The sequence below is a fragment of the Centroberyx affinis genome, unplaced genomic scaffold (assembly GCF_046629955.1).
Source record: "Centroberyx affinis isolate AG114_WGS23_722 - 3 ecotype Tasmania unplaced genomic scaffold, CSIRO-AGI_Caff_v1 ptg002175l_1, whole genome shotgun sequence".
In the NCBI taxonomy this organism is placed as follows: domain Eukaryota; kingdom Metazoa; phylum Chordata; class Actinopteri; order Beryciformes; family Berycidae; genus Centroberyx; species Centroberyx affinis.
In genome coordinates, this window is record NW_027280484.1 from 793 (window position 1) to 12116 (window position 11324).

The 11324-nt window shown below is 41.0% G+C and overlaps 1 protein-coding gene across 1 annotated transcript; it reads left to right on the forward strand.

Annotated features, from left to right (window-relative positions):
• The first annotated feature begins 430 nt into the window (after nt 1–430).
• On the forward strand, nt 431–6784 carry LOC139654945 (sodium/bile acid cotransporter 7-like). The gene is made up of 4 exons (XM_071532220.1): nt 431–492; nt 1523–1596; nt 2395–2540; nt 6005–6784. Exons 1-4 carry the CDS (start codon nt 464–466, stop codon nt 6035–6037), a joined length of 282 nt encoding a protein of 93 aa, XP_071388321.1. The 5' UTR covers nt 431–463; the 3' UTR covers nt 6038–6784.
• Nucleotides 6785–11324: the final 4540 nt, after the last annotated feature.

Genomic DNA, 11324 nt, shown 5'->3' on the forward strand with positions numbered 1-11324 from the left:
CTCAACAGTAACCAGCAAAAACTGATTTTAATTGACTATACTGATATGAGCCTCACAGGAGCACAGGATAGAGAAATATAATAAACGTTAATAAAAACGTACAGATGACTACTGCTGTTCTCATTAGTGTACAGCAGCAAAAAGACAAAGAGAGAGAGAAAAGAGAGAGAGTGACGGCTAATGTGAGAGGACGAGTGTTGGAGAGACAGCAGCTCTTCTTCATTAGAGATCAGATAAGACGACAGAAGATCAAACGCTCAGTGTTGATCCCCGGGGGGGGGGGGAGCTGCACGGGGATCTGGGTCAGCTGCTGCAGCAAAGAACACAGAAGAAGAAGAAAAGGTAACGTGAAGTTTGAACAAAAAAAGAGAGAAAAACGGTAAAATGACGAGGAGAGTGAAACGTTCTCTCTCTCTCTCTCTCTCTCTCTCTCTCTGCAGTCTTCTCCATCCAGCTCAGCTTCATGCTCCTCACGTTCGCCTTCTCTACCAGGTGAGTCCGCCCCCTACTCTTCTTCTACTCCTGTTTTATCCGTCTTTCACCCTCTTCCCTCTTCTGTTTTGCACACTCGCCATGTAGCTGAGTATTATTGAATATTGCGATATTTTCCGCGATATCGAATACCCCCCCCCCCCCAAACACACACACACACACGGCTGCAGCACCATGTGTTTCTTAGATCACGATTGTGCAAACTTTTCTTTCTTTTCAAAATCTTTTTATTGAGATTTTTCAACAAAAGTTCCCAGGGTTGGGCAGGCATATTCCACATTGTTATAAAATATACACCAATGTAGCATCATATAAAAATAAGAACAGTGACAATAGTGACAGTAATAAAGTAAGACGCCCCCCCCCCACCCCCTTGATTACCTAGAATAGGTACGAGGCACAGTATCTAGAAATAAAGAAATAAAACTAAAGATGTAGCTATTTCCATGAAGTCAGGTGTTAATTGTGCAAACGTTTAAACTTATAAACCTATAATCTACTGGAGGTAGGACAGTAAAAAAAAAAAATAATAATTCTAGTTGTGGTGAAAAACAATCAGCCTGTTTTCCTGTTTTTTAAATTTTTATTTATCCTTTATTTAACCGGTGAGTCCCATTGAGATCGAAATCTTTTTCAAGGGAGCCCTGGGGATCTGTTGTTCATACATAAGTACAATAATAAGGAGGTCAAAGGTCAGAGGCAATAGACGGAGCAGATGGGGACCCTTTTCACGTCGTCATGGTAACAGCACTTCAACTTCCTGTGGCCAGTTTCTTTCTGCGACTTATTGACAAACCAATCTAACAAAAACAGCAAAATCTTAATGGTCACTAGCACTAGATACAAAATGTAACAAATTCAACATGTTGGGCAGGTTGTCTATTACTGTCACAGAATGATAATATGAATAGAATGTAAGAATAGAAATATGGGAAATAAATGAGAATCAGGTAGAAAGATAGATTTGTTTTGTTTTGGGGTGTTTTTTTTTTTTAAATGAACTTTTTTAATGAACTTGTTTCCCCTGCAGGTCGGGGTCAGGATTCACTCCAGCCGACACTGTAGCCATCATGTTCTGCTCCACACACAAGTCACTAACACTGGGTAGGTACACACACACACACACACACACACACACACACACACACACACACACACACACACACACACAGACACACACACAAGAGCAAATCCAGCCAAACACTGGGTTTGTTTTCGCCTCCCATCCAATCAAACTGCCTTTCTCTCCCTAACTGATCTCCCATTGGTTTAGAATGATCCCTCACTGCGTTATGTCCCGCCCCAACATCCTGTTGCAACAGGAAATACATCACATTAAGGAAGGAAGACACTCTCACAATGCTGTTTCACAGTGACTTCATGTACTTTTGTAACATTTGTTCAATCCTCTTTCTCTCTCTCTCTCTCTCTCTCTCTCTCTCTCTCTCTCTCTCTCTCTGTCTCTCCCTCTCTCTTTCTCTCTCTCTGGCTCTTTCTCTGACTTTCTCTCTCTCCCTCTATCTATCTCTCTCTGTCTCTCTGACTCTCTCTTTCCCTCTCTGTCTGTGTCTCTCTCTGTCTCTCTCTGACTCTCTCTTTCCCTCTCTGTCTGTCTCTCTCTCTGTCTCTCTCTGACTCTCTCTGTCTCTCTCTCTCTGTGACTCTCTCTCTCTGTCTCTCTGTCTGACTCTCTCTCTGACTCCCTCCCTCTCTTACCCTCTCTCTCTCCCTCTCTGTCTCTCTGACTCTCTCTCTCCCTCTCTGTCTGTCTCTCTCTTTGTCTCTCTCTGACTCCCTCCCTCTCTTACCCTCTCTCTCTCCCTCTCTCTCTCTCTCTCCCCCTCCCTCTCTCTCTCTCTCTCTCTCTCTCTCTCTCTCTCTCTCTCTCTCTCTCTCCCTCAGGTATCCCCATGTTGAAGATAGTGTTTGCAGGTTATGAGCATCTGTCTCTGATCTCGGTCCCTCTGCTGATCTACCACCCGGCTCAGATCCTGCTGGGCTCGCTGCTGGTGCCGAGCATCCGGGGCTGGATGACCAGCAGGCAGAAGGTGCACACACACACACACACACACACACACACACACACACACACACACACACAGAGGTATATGCATCCTTTAGGGCCGTACTCCAGCAAGTAATCTCATTAACCTGGTTCTAGTCCTAGGATAGGGCCGTATTCCAACACCAACCCATCACCCTTGTGTCCTCTCCTAGTCTAGTCTGTCATCAATATAAGGCCACATTCCAGCACTAAACCAATTACCCTTCATCTCCATGAGATGGGGCCACATTCCAATACTAACCTCTTCACCCTTGTCACCGCACCCTTGTCTCCTTGCATACACTCCAGTCTACACTGTAGCTGCTTGACTATATGGGCTGCGTCCCAACACCAATCTATCGCTGCTGTTGAAATAGGGCTGCGTTCCAACACTAACCCCATTACCCTTCATTTCTCTTAAGATAGAGCTGAATTCCAGTGCTACCCTCTTCATAGTCTAGTCTAGTAGTTCAATGTAGGGCCGCATTCTAACACTAACCCATCACCCTTGTCTCCTCTCCTACAGTCTATTCTGTTTATGCAGCACCGCATTCCAATACTAACCACTTTACCCATGCGTCCTTGCACGCACACCCTAGACTTTTGTTGAATATACGGGCCACATACCAACACCAACCTATCACCCTTGTCTCCTTGCCTAGTTGTTAATATAAGGTCGCATTCCAACACCATTACCCCTTTCTCCTCTTGCGTCTAAACTTTTGTTGATACAGGACAGCATCCCAACACTAATCCCATTACCCTTCATCTCCCTGATATAGGGCTGCATTCCCACATTAACCCCATTACCCTTCATCTCCCTGATATAGGGCTGCATTCCCACATTAACCCCATTACCCTTCATCTCCCTGATATAGGGCTGCATTCCAACATTAACCCCATTACCCTTGCTCTCTCTCCCCTCACAAAGGCCCGCATTCCAACACCAACCCTGTTGCTCTTGATCTCCCTGAGATAGAGCTGCATGCCAACACTAACTTCACCCTTGTCTCCTTCACCCTTGTCTCCTCTCCCACAGTCTAGTCTGTTGTTGCGATAGGGCCGCATTCCAACACTACCGCCTGCCCTGAGTGAGTAGAGAAGTGACTCCGAAATGACAAATTTGAAGTCTCATTCAATTCGTTTAATCTGAACTGTAATTGAAATCTTCCTCTTGCTTTTTAAAATCAAACGCAGCGAGGGTGTTTCCACCAGCAGAGTTGACCCGAGCTCCTTCCCATTGAAAATAATTGGAAAAAGGCGGCACTGCTGCAGAGAGGCTCCTGGTGGAAACACTCTCAGCCTTTCATTCACTTCAGCAACAAGTGTGCATTGGGTTGATGGTGGTGGGCGTGGTGGTGATGATGATGATGATGATGATGATCAGGGTCAACTCTGGTAAATGGTAGGAATGGTGAAAGTGTCTGGTGGGTCTTGGGATGGGACGGGTCTCCTGTCCTGCAGCCTGTTGTTCAGTTCGTACCCAGTGGAAATGAAAGTTAACGCCTCAGTGACATTTTAACACCAACTGAAATGAATCCAAGAGACAAAAGGTCCAACTTAAAACCCCCCCCGACCCCCTGCTGGGTGTGAAGTCTTCTGTAAAGTGTCTGCTGGACTGAAGCCTCCGTTTGACAGATGGAAGATGATCTGTGAGAGGGATTTATATCAGCTGCATGACGTTAGATCACAGGAACCAAACTGCAGTTTAAAATAACTGACAATAAAACTAGATGTTCCTCAGTAGAGCTCACTCCTCCTCCAACACTGTGATATTTCAGTTCCACATGTTGGATTTCCACCAAAAGTTATTTATATTTTTTTCCATACCACATTACCAACTTGTTTCACATTTTCCTGACTGGAGCTGAAATGGAAAGAGAGAGAGGAATAAAAGAGATCAAACGGGGAAAAACAGGAGGAATAAAAGAGATAAAACAAGGAATAAAAGAGATAAAACAGGGAAATAGGAGGAATAAAAGAGATAAAACAGGGAAAAATGGGAGGAATAAAAGAGATAAAACAAGGAATAAAAGAGATAAAACGGAAACAGGAGGAATAAAAGAGATAAAAATGGAAACGAGGAATAAAAGATAAAACAGGGAAAACTGGGAGGAATAAAAGAGATAAAACAAGCAATAAAAGAGATAAAACGGAAACAGGAGGAATAAAAGAGATAAAAATGGAAACGAGGAATAAAAGATAAAACAGGGAAAACTGGGAGGAATAAAAGAGATAAAACAAGCAATAAAAGAGATAAAACAGGGAAACAGGAGGAATAAAAGAGATAAAACAGGGAAAAATGGGAGGAATAAAAGAGATAAAACAGGTAAAAACAGGAAGAATAAAAGAGATAAAATGGAAACAGGAGGAATAAAAGAGATACAGGGAAACAAGAGGAATAAAAGAGATAAAACAAGGATAAAAGAGATAAAACAGGGAAACAGGAGGAATAAAAGAGATAAAACAGGGAAAAACAGGAAGAATAAAAGAGATAAAATGGAAACAGGGGGAATAAAAGAGATACAGGGAAACAGGAGGGATAAAAGAGATCAAATGGAAACAGGAGGAGGAATAAAAGAGATAAAACAGGGAAACAGGAGGAGGAATAAAAGAGATAAAACAGGAGGAATAAAAGAGATAAAACGGAAAAACAGGAATAAAAGAGATAAAATGGAAACAGGAGGAATAAAAGAGATAAAACAGGGAAACGAGGAATAAAAGAGATAAAACAGGAGGAATATAAGAGATAAAACGGATACAGGAGGAATAAAAGAGATAAAACAGGAGGAATAAAAGAGATAAAACAGGAGGAATAAAAGAGATAAAATGGAAACAGGAGGAATAAAAGAGATAAAACAGGAAAACAGGAGGAATAAAAGAGATAAAACAGGAGGAATATAAGAGATAAAACGGATACAGGAGGAATAAAAGAGATAAAACAGGAGGAATAAAAGAGATAAAACAGGAGGAATAAAAGAGATAAAACAGGGAAACAGGAGGAATAGAAAGAGTCGGGACATTCTATGAATAATTTAATCTGATCATCTTGTACCACTGGACCATGGTCTGGAAAAAATCAGCAGTTCGGTTCTGTCTAAACAGGAAATGAGCTCTCCAGCGTTTGATTGGTCCAATAATGGAGGGATTGTCTCTTCTTCTGTCTTCTGATTGGCTTTATACTAAATGATTGATTAACCAAAACAAATTATCAAAAGAGTAATGGATCAGCACAGGCTGCAGGTCAGGAAGCTGGCAGAGGAAACACCGACCGCTTCTCTCTCTGACTCGTCTCTCTTTCACTCACATCTTGAAACTGTTTCTTTTGTTCTTCTATTTCTTTATTTCGCTCCCTCTTTTATTCACTCATTCTGTTCCCCTATCTCTTTCTCTGTATCCTTTTTCTCTCTCTCTCTGTCTCTCTCTCTGTCTCTCTCTCTCTGTCTCTCTCTCTCTCTCTCTCCCCAGGCGGTGAAGCTCACCACCCTCCAGCCCATCTGAGGAGAACAAAATGTGTGTTTCCGTGGCAACCGGACCGACGCTCTGCACAAGCGTGTGTGTGTGTGTGTGTGTGTGTGTGTGTGTGTGTGTGTATGCGTGCTGTGATCAAGGTGGACTAACCTCTGCTCCGGCGGAGGGATACAGCAGCCCCTAAGTGCCTTATCGCAAACCAGTGAAGAGCGACCTCAGCGCGGCGGAGGGAGCGAGGCTCGCAAGTAGTCCCGTTCCTCTTCGTTTCTACGGCAACGAAAACTCGTTATAATTCCATCATTTTTAGTTTTATATTAAAAAAAAACCAGAAGAAGTACTTTTTTTTATTTTTGTATATCGAACATGCAATGACTGAGAAGCAAGGACACTGATTTAAAAAAAAAAAAAAAAAATGGGAGCGTTTGGTTTGAGATGCAGCAACTGCCAGCGGGGAGGGCGGAGCTTCTGGGACTGTTTTTTTTTTTTTGTATTTTCTACATTTTTCTACTCTGCTCTCTCTCTCTCCTAGCTGTCACTGCCAGGACAGACAGACTTTTGATCAAACTCATGTTGGAATGTCTGTAATTCAATATATTTTGAAACACAAACTTTGAAAATACACTTTCTAAAATAATTTTTTTTGGTTACACGATGATTTAAACGTTTCTTTTTGGAGTAGCACTTTTGAACTGATGATGAGGTTTTTGATGCCAGTCAGTACAGACTGACAGAACTATTTTCTGTTCTTATCCAACTAATGAAACCGGTCCAGCCTGGTCTCACAATATTATTATACATATACAGCTCTGGAAAAAATTAAGAGACCACTGCAAAATTATCAGTTTCTCTGGTTTTACTATTTATAGGTATGTGTTTGTCTTATTCTATAAATTACTGACAACATTGCATTTTCATTTAGAGCATTTATTTGCAGTAAATGACAACTGGTCAAAATAACAAAAAAGATGTGTTTTCAGACCTCGAATAATGCAAAGAAAAAAAGTTCATATTCATTTTTAAACAATAAATAAATGCTATAAATGACAATATTTTTATTTGGAATTTGGGAGAAATGTTGTCAGTAGTTTATAGAATAAAACAAAAATGTTCATTTTACTCAAACACATACGGTAACACTTTATAATAACCATCATTAATAAATGGTAAATTATATATTGTATCATAGCTGATAAGAGACGGTAAAAAGGGTAAAAAGCTATGATACAATATATAATTTATAAACAAATGATTTTATATTACACAAACGAATGATAAAATAACATAAATTATAGCATTACTAATAATTAGTAAACATTATTAATGATCATTTCATTGTTTGTTAACAGTAAAATAACTATTAACTAAAGTTTAATTAACTATCAATTTACCATTTATTAATGATGGTTATTATAAAGTGTTACCACACATACCTATAAACAGTAAAACCAGAGAAACTTGATAATTTTGCAGCGGTCTCTTAATTTTTTCCAGAGCTATATATATATATATATCACACAGCCATATGGACACACACACACACACACACACAGAGGGACCACCAGACACGAACACCCGGCACATATTGAAGCAGCCAGGTCAGACACACATGTTGATGGAAACAAGTGCAAACACATCATTTAAGTGCCAATGCTGACAAAGTAAGCAGCAACATACTCAAGTTCATGCTGTATCCTGTTTACTGGCATCCGAGAGATCTGTGGCTGTAGGACGGTTGAAGACACAGCACAACCTCAAGCATTTTATTGCTTTAAAACAACATTTACAAGGACATTATTATAGTATCAAACAAATATACAAGCTTTGGGTTTTGATATAATAAAGGTTTATACTCTCCGGGTCGTGGGCGGGTCGAACGTGCGGCCGTGCGGTTACACGACCCCCCCTGCCGCCCCGGAGGCTTTCAGACTGGATCTCTGTTCCGAATCTTTGAGCCATACCGTCGTGTCAGGAGCAGCGAGGTGCCTTCACACACCCACAGTCACGCTGCCTTGGGGGGGGTCTTTCCCACATCCGGGACGTCCGAGTCGGCTGCTTGAGTTCCCGTTTTGTCGGGAAAATCAAACCCGGAAGACAAGCGCTAAACAAACATGACCGTTCTGCAGCTTAACAAGCTAATGTAATGAACGTAATCAAAAAAAAAATGTTAGTTATGACGTTTAGTCTGGATAACTGCTAACCTGTAATAAATCTGCATGTGTCTATCAGTGTTTTCTTACTAAGGACTGACACAAAGCTGGATTTCTCCACCGTGTCGAGAAGGTTAAAAGTGTATTGCGCCATAACTCGGAAACTCAGGTAGCAAAAGTTTTCTTTCGACTATCCGTCTCTGAATGGTGGGAGATTTGTTTTTCCAATACATCCGATAGCACGCGAATGGGTTGAGATATATAATGCTAAAACCTGATTGGTTAAGCTGCAGACATTTCTCTGGTGGGAGAAAATGAACGGACTTACAGAGACTTCTGGAGTTTCTGGAGTTGCTGTTGGTGAGAACACACTGTTTGAGTATTGATAAATCAGTGGAAGGTTTTATTCGATTATGTTTCGGATATTTTATGTGAATATGTGTTTATTGTTTTGCTGTCACCAAAACAAAGAATGTATTTGTGACTAAGAGGAAAATGCATGAGGAAGATATCAACATGAGACTGAACAAGAGGACAGATCTCATGGTACTACACACCTGTAACGGCAATCTTCGCCTTCTCGGTCATTCCCACGGTGGCCATTTTGAATTTATGTCACATTCAGTGTGGGAAACATAACCTGGAAAATTATATGAAACCAGGATGAAGTACACATAAGTGAGGACTTTAGATAGACTTAGAATAGAAGAATAGCTTGCAATCTCAGGAACAACTACGACGACTGCTTGAATTTAGCAGGGAAGTTAGCTTACTTAGCTTAGCTTACTAGCTAGTTAGCTGCTAGCTAGCTACGTAGACTAGATTCTGATAGCTAGCTATAGTGAGCCAAATATATTACATTAAAATGTGAACCTAAATCCCTCTGGATTTCTGAGACAATTTCTAACATTATTAACTGACAATTTCTAATATGTTTCTCAGTGGGGAATCTGTGAAATGATAAATGTTTGTGCGATGCATCTTGGTTCACAACAGTAGGACAGAGCTGGCTGTACTTGCTCTTCCAGGTAGAGAAATTCAAAATGGTTGCTGTTGGAATATGGTCCATATTAAAAATGTTCTACATTCCTGGTTCTTGTCAGTATCATCCCCTCCTGCAGTTTCCTCCTAGTTTGTGGACCAATATGTTGCTGTTACTGCCAGAAAAGCACAGGACAACAAGACGGTTCCATCATGGCCGGTTAGAACTTGTGATGACGACATGAACCAGGAACAGTATCACAGCCTCGACCTCAGGGACCTCATCCAGCTGTTTTTTGGAGATTGAATCCTGAATCTCTGGATGGACGTTTTCCTGCCTTATTTCTACAAATGTTTCTTCTGCTTTTATGCGTTTGTCTTGATCAAATTCCTGTTCACATCACTTGTTGTATACCTCAGTTCTGACTGACCATGGTGAGCTCCGCTTGTTGTCTCTTCCAGTGTTGCCAACTCTTCCAAGGAAACTATTGGCTGCTCAGAACGTCACCAGATAATGTCATACTAATCACTTTTGAGAAATTAAGTCTCCAGGGCGTCTGAAAAGTCACCAAGTTGGCAACAGTGCTTCTAGCAGAGAAGCAGGAAGTATATTCTTGACTTGGACCAATCAGGAGACAGGATGTTAACCTGCAGGAGTAGGGTTCCTATGCAGAAAAGAACGGAAAATGAATTTGATATTTTCCAAGTCTTTAAATTTTTTGGTAACTGCAGGAAAGTTTGCAAAGATGTCCAGATTTTCCAAAATTCTTCGGTCCACATTTTTCTGTACATTTCACGTAACAGTAGACTCACTCTCACTTCACATGTTGTGATATTTGTTGTTGGGAAGGATGACCTTCAGCTATTGAGTGATATGGTCTAGCTGACAGTCATATCACTCAGTCATTATCATCATATTGAACACCAACCTAATTAAGGTCTGGAAAAAATCTGGAGTTGTGAAACTGAAAATGTGTAAGACCCCTGCAGAGGGAGACAGTGTCACAGCCAATCAGAATTGGAGATTACAGCACATGTTCAATGCACTGTGGTGACGTTTCGCCCATTCACAGTTCATTTTTAAAAACACAAATTGCACCCAACTGCCTGTTGCATTGGATCACAGTATTTTTAGCCTCATTCATCAACTTTTCATCTTTCTTGCGTTGTACCCCAATTCTGATTTGCCTGGATAACTCTGTCTCTTCCTCATTCTTCTTTATTGAGGGCTTTCCTCTGGCGGCCATGTTGGAGGTTCTCAGCTTTTGGCAGTAGTAGCTGAATAACTGGTTGTGTTTCTGAATGTAGCTACAACTTGTCCGTCTCAACAGAACTGAACAGACGGTTAATTTTGTTTTTGTTTTTAACTGAACTGATTTCATCACTGATCCATCTGATTGATTTATTGTTTAGATAATGTCAGCTTGTTAGCTAGCTAACCATAGTATCTGGTCAGCTAACCATGACTGTCTTGTTGTTAACATATCTTATTAGCACACTAGCTAACGTAGCTAGTAGCAGCTAGCGTTAGCATGTTGACATTAACATCAGTGTGTTTGCTGGCTAGTTAGCTAGCTAACAGTTTGTTCAGGTTAACTGAGCTGACTCTTCTCAAGCTCCAACTCTTCATGTTTTGGAGTAGAGACTAGGGCTAAAGACAAGACAGTTTACTGTGTCACAGTAACCTACATTTGGAAACAAATCCACCTTATCACACTATTCACTTTTACTGAGAACGTTACTGAATGGATCTACAGCCACACCACAACAAGCTGACTCAGCTGCTCTCTGTTTCTAGCTGGTTAGAGACTTAGATGAACCGCTGTGTGACCTGCTGGTCTGTCTGGTCTGTCCAGGTGTGAATTTGGGCACAGGGAGTGAAATTTGTATGGGGCTGTTTTTCTACTTTTTCATAAATTAATATAAAATAAACATTAGAAATGTGAAAGCAGTGTTGTTTTCTGTACCACACTGACACCTTGTGGACAGGTAAGGGAATGTCAGGGAGTTTGCACCTGCTACACAAAGACATCTGTGTGAGTTTTGAAGTTCCTTTATTATTTTTCAACTGTTTTATTTTCAGGATGGCAGATATTTTGAACACCTCCAACTCATTTATAATAATCCAACAGGCAGTTTCTGTCAACCAATTTGATTGGTCCAAGATGCATTCCAGCTGTCGATAATTC

What these genes read in the sequence shown, in the direction of transcription:
- LOC139654945 (XM_071532220.1), top strand. Translation starts at nt 464, where the DNA reads ATGCTCCTCACGTTCGCCTTCTCTACCAG. An exon ending in ACGTTCGCCTTCTCTACCAG is followed by an intron (nt 493 to 1,522) that starts GTGAGTCCGCCC and finishes TTTCCCCTGCAG; the next exon opens with GTCGGGGTCAGGATTCACTC. An exon ending in ACACAAGTCACTAACACTGG is followed by an intron (nt 1,597 to 2,394) that starts GTAGGTACACAC and finishes TCTCTCCCTCAG; the next exon opens with GTATCCCCATGTTGAAGATA.